Source organism: Engystomops pustulosus, chromosome 1, assembly GCF_040894005.1.
Source record: "Engystomops pustulosus chromosome 1, aEngPut4.maternal, whole genome shotgun sequence".
NCBI classification, from domain to species: domain Eukaryota; kingdom Metazoa; phylum Chordata; class Amphibia; order Anura; family Leptodactylidae; genus Engystomops; species Engystomops pustulosus.
Window position 1 is genome coordinate 147,961,291 of NC_092411.1, and position 18,714 is coordinate 147,980,004.

Sequence of the window (18,714 nt, forward strand, 5' to 3'; positions counted from 1 at the left end):
CTCTACTTACTACTGGTACTTAGGACCGGCTTATTCTTGTTATCCTGAACGCATACGCTATGATGTGGCGGGGTCAGAAGAGGAGAAGAAGACAGTGGTGAGTATTGAGGGTTTTTTTTCCAAGGGGCTCTAATGTGGACATTTCTGTAAAGTGAGAGGTCCTGCTGTGAACATTTTATCATAGGGTGGGCTCTGCTGTGAACATTTCATTAAAGGGGGGCTCTGCTGTGGATATTTCTGTAAAGGGGGGCTCTGCTGTGGATATTTTTGTAAAGGGGGCAACTGATATAGATATTTTTCTAAAGGGAGCATCCGCTGTGGACATTTTACTATAGGGGAGCTCTGCTGTGGACATTTAATTAAACGGGGGGCTCTGCTGTGGACATTTATGTAAAGGGGGCAACTGCTGTAGATATTTTTGTAAAGTGAGCATCCGCTGTGGACATTTCACTATAGGGGAGCTCTGCTGTGGACATTTAATTAAACGGTGGGGGGAGGGGGCGATGCTGTGGAAATCGTCGTCGGGCGGAGGAAATTAGGCCTCGGGGCACGAGGTTGGTTTGGACACCGGGGGGGCCCTAGTCATGTGAACAGCCCAGGGCCCATGAGATACTTAATCCGCCACTGTACAGAAACTACTAAAGCACAGTGATCTTTGTACCCTATATCTTCCACTTCCGATGCCTTCAGCAATCCTGCCTGATGAAGGTCTTACTTAGTGACTGATATGTTGCATTTGTTATTTGGTTCGTACTTTATGCCTAATAAAAATAATCTGCAATTTGCATCATTAAGAACTTCTAAATACTTTGAAAACTCTACAGAAATGGTTTGGTAGCCTACATTTGTACCCAATATACATCAATAGATTGATGTGTGCTAGATCTCTAATCTACTATTTAAAAACTCTTCTCAGGTGGCTCCACAGCCATTGTGGTTTTCAGAACAGCTGCCAAATCTAAGGAAAATGAATGAGTTGCCTTACCATCTTCTTAATGCAGGAAGTGTTGATGAATTACAGCGAGAAATCTTAGGTATGTATATTATTTATTGTAGGTGTAAATTTGTGCTCTATTCAGAATAATTTTAAATTATAGTTTACAACTAGGACTCCGACCGTGGTATCTATTTTTGTTTTTTAAGTTTTGATGTAGGTACCATGAAAATTAGGGGCTAGTCAACTATTGCGTCAAAAAGAAACCATCACAATTGGCAAGACCTCATAATTAGAGATGAGCGAGCACTAAAATGCTCGGGTACTCGTTATTCGAGACGAACTTTTCCCGATGCTCGAGTGCTCGTCTCGAATAACGAGCCCCATTGAAGTCAATGGAACTCGAGCATTTTTCAAGGGGACCAAGGCTCTGCACAGGGAAGCTTGGCCAAACACCTGGGAACCTCAGAAAAGGATGGAAACACCACGGAAATGGACAGCAAACAGCAGGGGCAGCATGCATGGATGCCTCTGAGGCTGCTTAATCGCACCATTATGCCAAAATTATGGGCAACAGCATGGCCATGACAGAGTGACAGAATGAAGCTAGATAGCATCTAAAACATCCAATAATTGACCCTGACACTATAGGGGACGGCATGCAGAGGCAACGGCAGCAGCGGCAGGCTAGAGAGTGGCATGGCGACATACCCTAAAGGAGGTGAGCAAGAAGCGCTCAAATAATATCGGTACATGATAAAAGTTTGCCAGTATATTTTGTGGATTACACAGCAGGGTGGCGACAAAGTTAACATGGAAGGCATGAAAACAACCCAAAATTCTGCCTGACACAGCTCGTTTGATAAGGGGACCATGTATGGAGGCAGTGAACTAGTAGTAGATTAAAGGTGCTGCAGTTAAAACTATGTTAGTTGGATCTTGGCATGGAGCTGGCGCTCCGCTGCCAGGCGAGCTTTCGCCAATCCAAGCCCCTGTCTCTAGGCTACTCCCCAAACAGCACTTCTAAGAACCTTTTGTATAAGATCAAGTGTAGTAGCGTTCTTATAAGTTTGGGATATGGCGGGTGAGGGGAATGTAAACAGATGCGCAAGAAGCGCTGAAATAATATCGGTAAATGATAAAAGTTTGCCAGTATATTTTGTGGATTACACAGCAGGGTGGCGACAAAGTTAACAAGTTTGATGTGGAATGGCCTGTAATAGCTCTTGGGCGGTGTGCCTTTTATCGCCTAGGCTCAGCAGTTTGAGCACCGCCTGCTGTCGCTTAGCGACGGCACTGCTGCTGTGCCTAGAGCTACCGACTGATGGCGCCATGGCCACGGATGGTAATTCGGAGGAGGTGGAGGAGGGGTGGGAGGAGGAGGAGGTATAGTAGGCCTTTGAGACCTGGACCGAGGTAGGCCCCGCAATCCTCTGCGTCGGCAGTATATGACCAGCCCCAGGGTCAGACTCGGTCCCAGCCTGCACCAAGTTAAGTGTAGTAGCGTTCTTATAAGTTTGGGATATGGCGGGTGAGGGGAATGTAAACAGATGCGCAAGAAGCGCTGAAATAATATCCCTAAATGGTAAAAGTTTGCCAGTATATTTTGTGGATAACACAGCAGGGTGGCGACAAAGTTAACAACTTTGATGTGGAATCCATGAAAACAACCCAAATTTCTGCCTGACACACCTCGTTTGATAAGGGGACGATGTATGGAGGCAGCTATATGGACGACTTTTGGAGGTAGCAATGGAGACAACGTGTGGAGGCTGCTATGGAGACAATTTAATTTGGATAGTGCCTGTATGTGGCAGTCCAAAAAAGTTTTCAAACCAGAGGAGCAGGTAGGTGGCCCTCCAGAAAAATGAAATAGATTGAGTGCCTGTATGTGGCAGTCCAAAAAAGTTTTCAAACCAGAGGAGCAGGTAGGTGGCCCTCCAGAAAAATGAAATAGATTGAGTGCCTGTATGTGGCAGTCCAAAAAAGTTTTCAAACCAGAGGAGCAGGTAGGTGGCCCTCCAGAAAAATGGAATAGATTGAGTGCCTGTATGTGGCAGTCCAAAAAAGTTTTCAAACCAGAGGAGCAGGTAGGTGGCCCTCCAGAAAAATGAAATACATTGAGTGCCTGTATGTGGCAGTCCAAAAAAGTTTTCAAACCAGAGGAGCAGGTAGGTGGCCCTCCAGAAAAATGGAATAGATTGAGTGCCTGAATGTGGCAGTGCAAAAAAGTTTTCAAACCAGAGGAGCAGGTAGGTGGCCCTCCAGAAAAATGAAATAGATTGAGTGCCTGTATGTGGCAGTCCAAAAAAGTTTTCAAACCAGAGGAGCAGGTAGGTGGCCCTCCAGAAAAATTGAATAGATTGAGTGCCTGTATGTGGCACTCCCAAAAATTGTTTAAAACAGAGGACCGGGTAGGTGGCTCTCCAGAAAAATTAAATGCATAAAGTACTATAGCTAGAGCCAGTGGGCCCTGTCAAAAAATAGCCAGTTTCCTCTGCTTTAGTGTACAAAGAGGAGGAGAAGGAGGAAAATGAGGAGGAGGAGGAGTGCATAAATTATTCAGGTTGAGCTTCCTTCACCTGGTGGAGATTGGAAATTATGAGAAATCCAGGCTTTATTCATCTTAATAAGCGTCAGCCTGTCAGCGCTGTCAGTCGACAGGCGTGTACGCTTATCGGTGATGATGCCACCAGCTGCACTGAAAACCCGCTCGGACAAGACGCTAGCGGCAGGGCAGGCAAGAACCTCTGTATTATCACTAAATGTGGCCCAGAGGAGATCACAACTGTTTCTCTTACACAGAGTATATCGGACACTATTGGTGCTCAGGCGAATGGGGGTACGAGGAGATGCATGTTGCCCAAGATGTGGAGCGGATGAGACTGATGCGATGCACATGTTCTGGTCTTGTCCTCGCTTGTCAAGGTTATGGGAGGATGTGCGCAGACTTATTTATGAGGTAATTGAGGTGCAGGTCCCGAGTGAACCCAAGGTGTGTGTGCTTGGTTGCATAGGTCAACTGGAGGTCCCTCAGAAGGAACAATTGGCGGTGGCGAAAATTCTGTATCAAGCTCGAAAATCAATAGCAAGCCATTGGTTAGATGAGTCCCCTCCAGTAATAGGGGAGATAAAGGGTATATTGAATAATACTATTCGTATGGAACTGAGAGTGTATGTGAAGAGAAAGGCGGTAGCTAAGTTTCAGAAACAGTGGAAGAAATGGGTAGACTGTCAAGGGATAGTGTCTGAGGAATTGATGCGTTGCTGGATGAGAGCTAGACCTGGTGGATTAATGGGACTTTAGACATCACTTACCTAGGTGTAAGTGGGTGACGGTGATACTGAAATAAAAAGAATAAAAAGCACTCCTATAAGGGATTTAATGTGATTGATATACGAAGGGCCGGATCGTAGGGTTAAGAAAGGGGGGGGGGGGCGGTGGGTTGTTCTTGTTTTGTGGGAACAATTATTTCCTGTACAATTGTTGTAATATTATTAGACAATAATCGCACAAACATGCCATTGTCATCTACTACTGTCTTTTAATAAACGTTATCTGATTTAAAAAAGAAAACCCGCTCGGACAAGACACAGGCAAGAACCTCCAAGGCGTACAGCGCCAGTTCGTGCCACATGTCCAGCTTTGAAACCCAGTAGTTGTAGGGAGCTGTGTGATCATTTAGGACGATGGTATGGTCAGCTACGTACTCCCTCACCATCTTTCTGTAAAGATCAGCCCTACTCTGCCGAGACTGGGGACAGGTGACAGTGTCTTGCTGGGGTGACATAAAGCTGGCAAAAGCCTTGTAAAGTGTACCCTTGCCAGTGCTGGACAAGCTGCCTGCTCGCCTACTCTCCCTCGCTACTTGTCCCGCAGAACTACGCACTCTGCCGCTAGCGCTGTCAGAAGGGAAATAGTGTTTCAGCTTGTGCACCAGGGCCTGCTGGTATTCATGCATTCTCACACTCCTTTCCTCTCCAGGGATGAGAGTGGAAAGATTTTGCTTGTACCGTGGGTCCAGGAGAGTGAATACCCAGTAATCGGTGCTGGAATAAATTCTTTGAACGCGAGGGTCACGGGATAGGCAGCCTAGCATGAAATCTGCCATATGCGCCAGAGTACCAACACGTAAGAATTCACTCCCCTCACTGGCCTGACTGTCCATTTCCTCCTCCTCCAACTCCTCCAACTCCTCTTCTTCTGCCCATACACGCTGAACAGTGAAGGACTCAACAATGGTCCCCTCTTGTGTCTCGCCAACATTCTCCTCCTCTTCCTCCTCATCCTCCTCCACCTCCACCTCCTCCGATATGCGCTGAGAAACAGACCTAAGGGTGCTTTGGCTATCAACAAGGGAATCTTCTTCCCCCGTCTCTTGTGACGAGCGCAAAGCTTCCGACTTCATGCTGATCAGAGAGTTTTTCAACAGGCCAAGCAGCGGGATGGTGAGGCTGATGATGGCAGCATCGCCACTGACCATCTGTGTTGACTCCTCGAAGTTACTCAGCACCTGACAGATATCAGACATCCACGTCCACTCCTGATTGTAGACTTGAGGAAGCTGACTGACCTGACTACCAGTTCTGGTGGAAGTTGACATCTGGCAGTCTACAATCGCTCTGCGCTGCTGGTAAACTCTGGATAACATGGTTAATGTTGAATTCCACCTCGTGGGCACGTCGCACAACAGTCGGTGAGCGGGCAGTTGGAGGCGGCGCTGCGCTGCCCTGAGAGTGGCAGCATCTGTGCTGGACTTCCTGAAATGCGCACAGATGCGGCGCACCTTCATGAGCAAATCAGACAGATTGGGGTATGTCTTGAGGAAACGCTGAACTATCAGATTTAACACATGGGCCAGGCATGGCACATGTGTCAGTCTGCCGAGTTGCAGAGCCGCCACCAGGTTACGGCCGTTGTCACACACAACCATGCCTGGCTTCAGGTTCAGCGGTGCCAGCCACAGATCAGTCTGCGCCGTGATGCCCTGTAATAGTTCTTGGGCGGTGTGCCTTTTATCGCCTAGGCTCAGCAGTTTGAGCACCGCCTGCTGTCGCTTAGCGACGGCACTGCTGCTGTGCCTAGAGCTAGCAACTGATGGCGCCATGCCCACGGATGGTAGTTCGGAGGAGGAGGTGGAGGAGGGGTGGGAGGAGGAGGAGGCATAGTAGGCCTGAAAGACCTGGACCGAGGTAGGCCCCGCAATCCTCGGCGTCGGCAGTATATGACCAGCCGCAGGGTCAGACTCGGTCCCAGCCTCCACCAAGTTAACCCAATGTGCCGTCAGCGATATATAGTGGCCCTGCCCGGCAGCACTCGTCCACGTGTCCGTGGTCAGATGGACCTTGTCAGAAACGTCGTTGGTCAGGGCACGGATGATGTTGTCTGACACGTGCTGGTGCAGGGCTGGGACGGCACATCGGGAAAAGTAGTGGCGGCTGGGGACCGAATACCGAGGGGCGGCCGCCGCCATGAGGTTGCGAAAGGCCTCGGTCTCTACTAGCCTATAGGGCAGCATCTCCAGGCTAAGCAATCTGGAGATGTGAACATTAAGGGCTTGGGCGTGCGGGTGGGTTGCACTATATTTCCGTTTCCACTCCAGCGTCTGGGGTATGGAGAGCTGAACGCTGGTGGATGCTGTGGAGGATCGTGGAGGCGACGATGGGGTTTTTGTGCCAGGGTCCTGGGCAGGGGGCTGACTATCAGCTGACACAGGGGAAGGAGCAGTGGTGTGCACGGCCGGAGGTGAACGGGCTTGGTGCCACTGAGTGGGGTGTTTAGCATTCATATGCCTGCGCATACTGGTGGTAGTTAAGCTAGTAGTGGTGGAACCCCTGCTGATCCTGGTTTGGCAAAGGTTGCACACCACAGTCCGTCGGTCATCCGGTGTTTCCTTAAAGAACCTCCAGACTTCTGAAAATCTAGCCCTCGCCGCGGGAGCCCTCGCCACGGGAGCTTCACTACGTGACACATTTGGCGCTGATGCACCTGCTCTGGCCCTGCCTCTCCGTCTGGCCCCACCACTGCCTCTTCCAACCTGTTCTGGTCGAGGACTCTCCTCCGTCTCAGAAGCACTGTGTTCACCCGGCCTCTCAACCCAGCTTGGGTCTGTCACCTCATCATCCTCCGATCCCTCAGTCTGCTCCCCCCTCGGACTTCCTGCCCTGACAACAACTTCACCACTGTCTGACAACCGTGTCTCCTCATCGTCGGACACCTCTTTACACACTTCTTCCACTACGTCAAGAAGGTCATCATCACCCACAGACTGCGACTGGTGGAAAACCTGGGCATCGGAAAATTGCTCAGCAGCAACCGGACAAGTGGTTTGTGACTGTGGGAAGGGTCCAGAAAACAGTTCCTCAGAGTATGCCGGTTCAAATGCCAAATTTTCATGGGAGGGGGCAGACTGGGGGGGAGGAGGCTGAGGTGCAGGAGCTGGAGGAGTGCCGATTTCGGTGACATGGGTGGACTGCGTGGAAGACTGACTGGTGGACAAATTGCTCGAAGTATTGTCGGCAATCCACGACATCACCTGTTCGCACTGTTCTGGCCTCAACAGTGCTCTACCACGAGTCCCAGTAACTTCAGACATGAACCTAGGGAGTGTAGCTCTGCGGCGTTCCCCTGCTCCCTCATCAGCAGGTGGTGTCTCACCCCGCCCAGGACCACGGCCTCTGACCCCTGCAGTAGTTGGACGCCCACGTCCCCGCCCTCCTCCTCTACCCCTAGCCCTCGGGTTAAACATTTTGAAAATGAAAGTTATAACTTTAATTTTTTTTAAACTTTTTTTTGTGTTTTTTTTTTTTTTGTGTTTTTTAGTTTTTAAAACCAAACGATGCTATCCTATTGCTATGGCTATTTTCTAGCCAAGTATGAAAGCACACTGCTATGCCAGATGAGATGACGCTGAGTTATGAAAAAAAAACGTAAAATAAAAAGGAAATGGCAGACTGTGCCTAATTGAAATCCAACCCCTAATAAATTTTCCCACTTCGGTCTTTGCGATGGATATGTGCGTCACTAAGCGCTAAACACAAAGGTCGCAAGTCTCACTACAAATTCCTCACAATTTGCTAGTAGATGCACTGCAGCAAGGACAGCCACCAGCAGATCAACCAGAAATAAAATATATATAACGCTATTGTAGGCGTAAGTAAGCCGTTTGGATTCTCCTTTGGCTATTTTCTAGCCAAGTATGAAAGCACACTGCTATGCCAGATGAGATGACGCTGAGTTATGAAAAAATAAACGTAAAATAAAAAGAAACTGGAAGACTGTGCCTAATTGAAATCCAACCCCTAATAAATTTTCCCACTTCGGTCTTTGCGATGGATATGTGCGTCACTAAGCGCTAAACACAGCGGTCGCAAGTCTCACTACAAATTCCTCACAATTTGCTAGTAGATGCACTGCAGCAAGGACAGCCACCAGCAGATCAACCAGAAATAAAATATATATAACGCTATTGTAGGCGTAAGTAAGCCGTTTGGATTCTCCTTTGGCTATTTTCTAGCCAAGTATGAAAGCACACTGATGAGATGACGCTGAGTTATGAAAAAATAAACGTAAAATAAAAAGAAACTGCCAGACTGTGCCTAATTGAAATCCAACCCCTAATAAATTTTCCCACTTCGGTCTTTGCGATGGATATGTGCATCACTAAGCGCTAAACACAGCGGTCGCAAGTCTCACTACAAATTCCTCACAATTTGCTAGTAGATGCACTGCAGCAAGGACAGCCACCAGCAGATCAACCAGAAATAAAATATATATAACGCTATTGTAGGCGTAAGTAAGCCGTTTGGATTCTCCTTTGGCTATTTTCTAGCCAAGTATGAAAGCACACTGATGAGATGACGCTGAGTTATTAAAAAATAAACGTAAAATAAAAAGAAACTGGCAGACTGTGCCTAATTGAAATCCAACCCCTAATAAATTTTCCCACTTCGGTCTTTGCGATGGATATGTGCATCACTAAGCGCTAAACACAGCGGTCGCAAGTCTCACTACAAATTCCTCACAATTTGCTAGTAGATGCACTGCAGCAAGGACAGCCACCAGCAGATCAACCAGAAATAAAATATATATAACGCTATTGTAGGCGTAAGTAAGCCGTTTGGATTCTCCTTTGGCTATTTTCTAGCCAAGTATGAAAGCACACTGATGAGATGACGCTGAGTTATGAAAAAATAAACGTAAAATAGAAAGAAACTGGCAGACTGTGCCTAATTGAAATCCAACCCCTAATAAATTTTCCCACTTCGGTCTTTGCGATGGATATGTGCGTCACTAAGCGCTAAACACAAAGGTCGCAAGTCTCACTACAAATTCCTCACAATTTGCTAGTAGATGCACTGCAGCAAGGACAGCCACCAGCAGATCAACCAGAAATAAAATATATATAACGCTATTGTAGGCGTAAGTAAGCCGTTTGGATTCTCCTATGGCTATTTTCTAGCCAAGTATGAAAGCACACTGCTATGCCAGATGAGATGACGCTGAGTTATGAAAAAATAAACGTAAAATAAAAAGTAAATGGCAGACTGTGCCTAATTGAAATCAAACCCCTAATAAATTTTCCCACTTTGGTGTTTGAGGTGGATATGTGTGTCACTAAGAGCTAAACACAACGGTAGCAAGTCCCCCTGCAAATTCCTCACAATATGGTACTAGCTGCAAATAAAAAATAAAAAAAAGTATAACGTTATTGTAGCCCTAAGAAGGGCTGTTGGGTTCTTGTAGAATCACTCCTGCTAAGCTAATAGAACACCCTAACGCTTTCCCTGACCAGCAGCAGCTCTCTCCCTAGGAGCATCCAGACACAGAATGATCCGAGCAGCGCGGGCAGCGGCTAGTCTATCCCAGGGTCACCTGATCTGGCCAGCCAACCACTGCTATGGACGTGTAAGGGTACCACGTCATGCTGGGTGGAGTGCAGAGTCTCCTGGCTTGTGATTGGCTCTGTTTCTGGCCGCCAAAAAGCAAAATGGCGGAAGCTGCCATTTTCTCGAGCGGGCGAAGTATTCGTCCGAGCAACGAGCAGTTTCGAGTACGCTAATGCTCGAGCGAGCATCAAGCTCGGACGAGTATGTTCGCTCATCTCTACTCATAATCAAAAACTACTTTAAAATAAATATAGTGATTAAAGTATTAAAAGAATGTACAAGGCTATTGTAGGCTATTACAGGCTATTACCCAGTAATTTTTGAAAATACTCTTGTGGTTTCGATATTTAAACTGGAATATTGATTTTCAAATACAGCGCGTCTCTACTTAACCTGTAAAAGGGGTTTTCCAATGAAAAAAAGTTCTCAAATTTTAATCCCCCTAGTGATGTTTAAACAATAAAGATATAAAGATGATTTTTAACCCCTTACTTTACTATTGCAGAGTGTGGGCGGGGACTTTCTTAGACACTTCTAGCGCTATGAATGAGATGCTGTGTGCTGTGAGAGATGATGAGATCCATGAGATGGATATAAAGCACAATGACACTCTCCAGCACTGCTGTATATATATATATATATATATATATATATATATATAACACACACAGAGTCAGCACTGCTATATCTCAGTTAAAACAAACACAGTCTGCTCTGCTATACCTCTTCCCCTGCTATAAAGATCTTATCTTAACTGTAGTTTGTAGAGTAAGGCGACCGTCAGGGGCATGTATATCTGGCCACAAATGTGTGCTCACCGTTCCATGCCCGCACAAATGATAGAGCTTGAATGGCCATGCAGCGCATTCTCCTATGTAGAGGGGAGGAGTGAGCAGTGCTCATTCCTTCTCCAATGCAGCGCACCGACATGTGCTAGCTGATATGTGTTTGCACGCTAAATGTCTGTGTCTAAGCTCATCTTGTAATGCAGGGGGAAGGGGTTGGAGGCAGAGCACACTGCATCGTGCAGAGATGAGAAGCTATTCATAAGAAGAATCTGCCCTGCCTGACCATAATCATAAACTTTACGGTCAGATCCCGGGACAACCATAATTGTTTACATCAGGACAAGTTGGAATTATATCTGTGAAAGCTGTATTTTTGTTTATAACATTTAATTAGATAATGTGTTATTTTGTTATCCTGAGTATATATTTAACCCCATAATGAGCGCCCTATCGGATTTATACGGCGGTCATTAAGGGTACTTCTTCTGACGCAACACCTTTCTACGGCGGCACTAACACCCGGGATCGGAAAAACTCAGATCCCGGGTGTTTAACCCCTTGCACGCCGCAGTCAAGTGTCCCCATCGCAGATCGTACCCTCCCCCCCCCAATGTGCTTACCAAGGATTCGATCCCTCCTGCCGCAGCCCCGGGGTCTGGCAAGTGCCACAAAGCCGTCGGCTTCAGTCCCCACCGGGTTCCGCCTCCTGGCAGGACCCGTCTGTATGTAATTGAGCAATCGGATGAACGCTTGTTCAAGCCAAGAAGTAGAAAATGTAAAAGGGTTAAAAAAAAAAAAAGATTAAATAAATAAATAAAATAAAAGTCCCATAATCTCCCCAGTTACACGTAAAATGCAAATAAAGTATATATAAAACACAAAAATAAGTACATATTTGGTATCACTGCGTCTGTATTAATTTGTACAATAAATCTAAATCAATATTGAACCCGCTCAGTGAACGACGTAAAAAAAACATGAAAAACTTCCTGTAATATACAATTTTTCATCAAACACCATCTCAACAGAAAAATACAGAAGTTATGGCCCTGAAAAGTTGTCGAGTAGTAAAAAAAATGTGATTTCCTCCAATATTGGTTTTGCTCAGTAAAATTGAGCAAAGCTAAGTAAACCTATATAAATGAGGTATCATCACAATCTTAGTGAACCAGAGAATAAAAATAAAGAATTATTTTTACGTTACGGTGAGAGGGGGGGGGGGGGTGGTAAAGTGCTAAAAGTCCAAAATAAAAATTTATGATTTTGTTTGTGTCCCCCTTGAAATAGTTAATAAAATCTTATGAATAAGCTACCATATATACGAGTCACAAGTTAAAACACAACACAAAAAATACTTAAAAAATAATAAACTTATATACTCACCCTCCGGTGGCCCCAATCTGCAGCACTGCTCCCCCGAAGTCCGCGCGGGTCCTCTTCTTGCTTCCGCGCCCGTCTTCTGTGTCCTGTACATCGCGCTGGGCGCCGCCATTGCTCTCTCCCGGGCACCGCTGCTGACGTCATACTAGTCGCCACCGGGGAGAGAGCAATGGCGGCACCCAGCGTGATGTACAGAAGACAGGCGCGGAAGCCAGAAGAGGACCCGCGCGGACATCGGGGGAGCAGCGCTGCAGATCGGGGCCACCGGAGGGTGAATATATAAGTTTTTTTTTTTTTTAATGCTGGGCTGGGCTGTATACTACTGGGGGCAGGCTGGGCAGTGCTGTCTACTACTGGGGGCAGGCTGGGTAGTGCTGTATACTACTGGGGGCAGGCTGGGCAGTGCTGTATACTACTGGGGGCAGGCTGGGCAGTGCTGTATACTACTGGGGGCAGGCTGGGCAGAGCTGTATACTACTGGGGGCAGGCTGGGCAGTGCTGTATACTATTGGGGGCAGTCTGTATACTACTGGGGTCAGGCTGTATACTACTAGGGGCAGGCTGGGGTGGCTGTATACTACTGGGGGCAGGCTGGGATGGCTGTATACTACTGGGGGCAGGCTGGGGTGGCTGTATACTACTGGGGGCAGGCTGGGGTGGCTGTATACTACTAGGGGCAGGCTGTATACTATAGAGGGCTGGCTGGCTATATACTGGGGGGGGGGTCTGTGACCAATCCATTTCCCACCCTCGGTTTATACTCGAATCAATAGCTTTTCCCAGTTTTTGGTGGTAAAATTATGGGTCTCGGCTTATACTCGGGTCGGCTTATACTCGAGTATATACGGTAATATCTTGTACAATGTGACAATACAAATCTGCTGTGAATGGCGCTGCCTTCATTCTATGCCTGGCCCTGCGCCCATACAGCAGTTACCACCACATATGGGGTATCAGTACACTTGGGAGAAATTGGGCATCAAATGTTGCCAAGCATTTCATCATTTAATTTATTATTAAATGGTCAGTTTTGGCCTAAATGAATGTATTTTCCCAAAAAATTCATAAGTTTCTAAATCGCAGGTCCATATTGTTTTAACCCATGTGAAACACTTAAAGGGTTAATAGAATTAATAGAAGTTGTTTTACATATGTTGAGGGGTGAAGTTTCTATAGTGGGGTAATTTATGGGGTTTTACTATTATTTAGGCCTTTCAATGTCACTTGGAAGCTGAGTTGTCCCTCAAAATGTGAGTTCTGGGGATTTTCATGAAAATGAGAAAAATCGCACCTAAAGTTCTGCGCCTCATAACTTCCGAGAATAATGACAGGATGCATAAAATATCATCTCAACATAAAGCAGACATTCCGTAAATGTTAATTATCAAGCTTTTTGGGTAGTTTTACCTTCTGTCTAGAAAGCAGAACATAAACTTGGAAAATGAAGAATTTTTACAAACTTTTGCCAAATTTTCACTTCGCAAAACTTATCACTTAAATTTTACAACTAACATTCTCAAAATCACCTAGATATGATAAAGTGTTCTGAAGTTATAACCAATCATCATGACATAGGGCAGATTTGAAAATCCAGTCTGGTCATTAAGCTGAAAACTAGTGTCGGTGATAAGGGGTTAAGAATTTTGTTTTGGTGGGTATACCCCTTTAAGCCAACAGTTCATCGTTTGAGGTTATCCTTAGTGTTGCACAAGTGATACAATTAATTATCTATATAACCAATTATTTTATGATTAGTGTAAACATTTAGAAAATAATTTTACAGGTAATATGAACTGGATATCTAGCAAGATCATTTCCTGTGGAATCAATAGTGTGATTAAAGACTTTGATATGTGTGTGAAACAAGTGGAAAATGAAGAGGCCAAGCTGGTGCATGATACCCTTCGACTCTTCCAACCTACCATAAATTTTATTGAGGGTCGTATAGGTGAGTAACTTGGTAACAAAGATCTGGACGGCTGATTCAATGTGATACATATCACAGGAATCCTAATATGGATGAGCAAGATTTTATCCAATGTGTTTAATCTGTTACTTGGAAATCCTGTTACTGGGAGTTACTAGGTAATTTGTTGTACAGGGCAAATCTCAGCCCCCCCCCCCCTCCCCCGAGGCTATTAAAAATATACAATGCACCCTCATTTAAGCGCCATAGTATAAAGGTATACAGCACACTGCAATCTCCCCAGTATATAGGTATACAGCACACTGCAGTCCATCCCCCAGTATATAAGGATCCAGGATACTGCAGCCTCCCCAGTATATAGGAACCAAGCACACTGCAGACCATCCAACAGTATATAAGTAGCCATAACACTGAAGCCCCCCAGTATATAGGTAGCCAGCACACTGCAGCCTCCTCCCCCAGGATATAGGTAGCCAGCACACTGAAGCCCCCACCCCCTCCCCTGTATGTAGGCAGCCAGCACACTGCAACCCCCTCCCCCAATATATAGGTAACCAGCACATAGCAGCCCCCCTCTCCTAGTATATAGGTAGCCAGCACACTGAAACCCTCCTTGTCCCCCCGAGTATATAGGTAGCCAGCCCTCCAAAAGATAGGTAACCAGCCCTCCCTCGCCCCCAAGTATATAGGTAGCCAGCACACTGCAGCCACCCCTAACAGTATATAGGCAGTCCCCCAGTACATAGGTAGCCAGCACACTGAAGCCTCCCCCTGGTATTTATGTAGCCAGCACACTGCAGCCCCCAGTATATAGTTAGCCAGCACACTGCAGCCCCACTCAACAGTAAATAGTTAGCAAGTACACTGAAGCCCCCCTAGCCTCCGCCAGTATATAGGTAGCCCGCACACTGCAGCCCTCCTTGCAGGTAGTCCCATCAAAATAAAAACTAAGTACTCACCTTCTAGCACTCCCCACAGCTCGTCTCCCCTCTGCTTCAGTAGTGTGATCAAGCTATGTGTGCTCTGCCCCCGCCGGAGGAGCGCACAGAGATGGGTTGCGCTACTGCTGCAGAAGAGGGGAGAAGACGAGCCGAGGGGAACGCCAGAGGGTGAGTACTTAGATTTTTTTTACTGAGTGCGGTGGGAGGCTGCTGGCACCCCAGTTTCTCCAACCAGGTTGTGGCCATCATCCGCCCACCCGGTGGAAGAAACGGGCCTTCTCCTGTTCCAAATGATTGTCAGGAATTACATCACTTTTATTGCGGAGTCAGAGCTGAGTGGTGTTCATGAGTAGGGAAACAAGTTGAGATTTAGCATACGATGTGTGATGTGGATTTTTCTTTCTGTTTTACAATTATATGATCTAACAAATGTGACTTTTTTGTCATGTTAAATCAGATCCATGCATCATTTATGTAGAAATGTTGGCCAGACTTCATTTCTTTAATTCTACCTATCAATCCATGATTGGTGATCTCTGCCAGCAATGCTTCACCTGGTTTGATCAGTATCCAAATCCGACATTTATTCCTATGAGAGGATTTTTCCAACCTCCTGGTGGCCCTCTGCAAACTACCCTTACAGGGTTTAAAAAAGGTATGTGAATTGTATCTATAAACCACAAATAAATGCAATGGGAATATCCTACTCACACTAGGTACCTATGCAAAATTGATGCATAGGTACCTAGTTTGCAACTTTGTCCCAACTCTCTCCACTTTTTAGTTCAGGCAACTATTCCAGATTCATCATGTGCATCCAGATGTGGTAGACAGATTTGTGAAGTGCCAAAAAGTTACAAATTAAAGTGGTTTTCCCATGAAAGAAAGTTCTCACATTTTAATCCTCTAATAATGTTTACACAATCAAGATCATTTTTAACCCCTTACTTTACAAATTTAGTCAGTTTTATTGGTGTTTTATATAACTCCCTACAATCCAGAGTGTGGGGACTTTTTTAGCAGACACTTCATGATTCCCCTGTGCTGTGAGATACGGTGTGCTGACAATGTTCTTAGATTATCAGGTTGCAGGGTTTATCTACACTTTTATTTAGCTTCTGAACATATTCATTCTACTAGAATCTGACACATAGAAAAAGTATGATGAGACAGATCAGGGATGAGAGATGATGAGATAGATATAAAACACAATGGTACTCTCAACTTTGCCAACTCACCTACAACTCACACACAAAGTCAGCTCTGCTATATGCCTCCCTCCCAGATAAAGACCCTATCTTGCCTGTAGCTAGTAAAGTAAGTCTCTAGAATCAGATCATAGTCAGAAGATTTAAGGTCGTACCCAGGGGCAACCAAATTTGTAAACACCAGGACTAATAAAGGCAGTTTGTAATTATACCTGTGAAGTGCTGTATTTTTATTAATAACAGTGAATTAGAAAATGTGTTATTTTGTTATTGAAGAATCTTGGCTACATGGGAGAACCCCTTTAAGTAGTAAATCCATTCCAGCACAAGGCAACTCCCTTTACTGTATATCAAGGCCAGACTTTCAGAAAGCCTTTTGACATGTCATGATAGCCAAACCAAAACAACAAAACAAAAACAGTCCAAAAGGTGCATTTCAATCTTTATTTAAGAAGACATGATTAAAAACAAATAAGAATACACTTTCTGCATGACAAAATGTACAAAACCCTATCCTGTTTAAGTATAACTATACAAACAATTGATACAGTCAGAAAGTATATTGAATCATAAAAAAATTAGATTACATGATTCAAGTATAAATGATTGAAGGCATTATATGGCCATACCCTTCATGTTTTGGAGTGCCTTAGGAGGTCCTCAGGTATCTTTTACATATTTATTGTAGTCGTCTAGACTGTGTTTTTTTTTTAATCAAGTAATTTTTATTGCACATTACCCCCCACCACCACCACTTTTACACCAAACACTTTCCGCCCCCCCCCCCCCCGAGGCAAGGGTGTTACTATATAGGCATATAACATCTCATGCATATATCTTTACCTTACACCTTGTTAAAGTGCATTATTCAAGACAGAAACCTGTCCACCCAAGGACCTCATACCTTTTCCAAATTTTTCTAGGCTTTGCACTTACAATATTCCCCTTTTCTCTAGTCTCATAATTGTGTCCATTCTAGAAATGTACTCATCCATTGTGGATAAGGAGGGTTGGAACCAGTGTTGCGCAATTAGCTTTCAGGCCGGCACAATCTTCAGGTCTTCTTCACCTATGAGGTTCAGAACTCAAACTATTGCAGAAGCCGATAAATTATACCTTGTATCTTGAGAACCAGAGCTAAAACTTCCTTCTAATAAAAACTCAAGCTTTGTCACTCCCATATCGTATGAATTAAAGGGAACCTTTCAGCAGAAATTGACCTAATAAAGCACTACCAGTATGGTGTCAAGCAGCTGAACACCTTCAAGAGAGTGTTTCTCTCATGGCCCAGGGTAGTGGCATCAACCAGAAAATTCATTTTCAAGTGACATGTAAATTGGTTGTATAAAGTCAAGGAGACATCACTAACCAGATCTCCGATCAGAAGTCCGATGCATGACCTCTGTAGTTCTATACACCCTATGGATCAAAAATAGCTGAGATAGACTGTGAACCTCACACAGTGATAGCATAGGTGTCCCTTCCAGAAAGGACAACCACTGCTCGTCTGTAAATGGGCCAACATCCACCTCCCATTTTATTTTGACATGTAGTGGGAATTGTTTGTGATAAGAACTCAACAGAGATAACTGTGGTTTTATATTGGCACATGATTGAATTTGAGACTTTTTGGCTCAAAGATCACATAAGAGTTAAAACTAGTTTTTAAAATTAGGACTAGAGTGAATTACAGCATACATTTGTAACTAAAAGAATTGAGGGGATTTGTTCATTTAACGAAATTAAGTTTAAAATTTAGTTAAAATTGGCAACAATTATGAGACATTTTGAATACAGATTGATGTTCATTCACTTTCATTTGAGCTTTTGAAGAAGCATAGTAGAGTTGCATGGCTGTATCCCTAACCATCAAGACAGGAAATTGAAATGCTAAGGCCCCTTTCACACAACGTGTATGGCGGCCATATGCTAGCCATACGAATGGCAGCTGGCATATCACTGAGTGTTCTGTCTTTTGCTGTATGTACTGCCTAGCAGCTCACTTCCCTATGGAGAAGTGTAGAGCACTCACCCTTCCACATCTCCAGCCGAACGTATGATACAGCCGGGTTCTGGCTTTGATCTGGTTTTGCATTTGAAGTTTCTTGGGTTTCCTCTTTATTAAGTTGAGAACCCAGCCAACACACCACCTTCAGGACTTAAAGAGGTTGTCTCACAAAGCACCATACTCAGCAAGCTCCATCAAGTCATGCGCATCCGGCTGCTCCGGTCATCTCGGATCTGTAGAGGTCCCATCACTGAGACCCCCACCGATCAGCAAGGTGACTTGCTTTGTGGGAAAACCCCTTTAACCTATGAAGGATAATTGTGGCACTAAACTGACAAGAGTTTTTTATGGACTGATGGATTGCTTTCCTAAAGATCCCTATGTGAACTCTGTCAGGGGCAGTATTAAAACATATAAATATATATATATGTATTGCTTTTTGATGAAACCCTGGATGGAGATTATAAAGGGCTATTTTTGGCAAATAAATAATATGGGAAGGAGGATGCAAACTTAGGTGTTAGGAGCAGGAAACCTACCCTGAAAACCCCTATGGACAAGTGACTGTTAAGAGCATAGATAAGTCTCTGTTACTCACTTCATGGTAGACCTGAGAGCCCTGAATGAGTATCCCAGCAG

The 18,714-nt window shown here is 45.0% G+C and overlaps 1 protein-coding gene across 1 annotated transcript in view; it reads left to right on the top strand.

Moving 5' to 3' along the window:
* NWD1 (NACHT and WD repeat domain containing 1) overlaps positions 1-18,714 on the top strand; it is a 67,272-nt gene that overhangs the window by 21,607 nt on the left and 26,951 nt on the right. Inside the window, exons 10-12 of the mRNA XM_072156602.1 lie at positions 917-1,034; positions 13,775-13,939; positions 15,317-15,514. Coding sequence (XP_072012703.1) covers positions 917-1,034; positions 13,775-13,939; positions 15,317-15,514 — 481 coding nt within the window. The remainder of the gene's footprint in view (positions 1-916; positions 1,035-13,774; positions 13,940-15,316; positions 15,515-18,714) is intronic.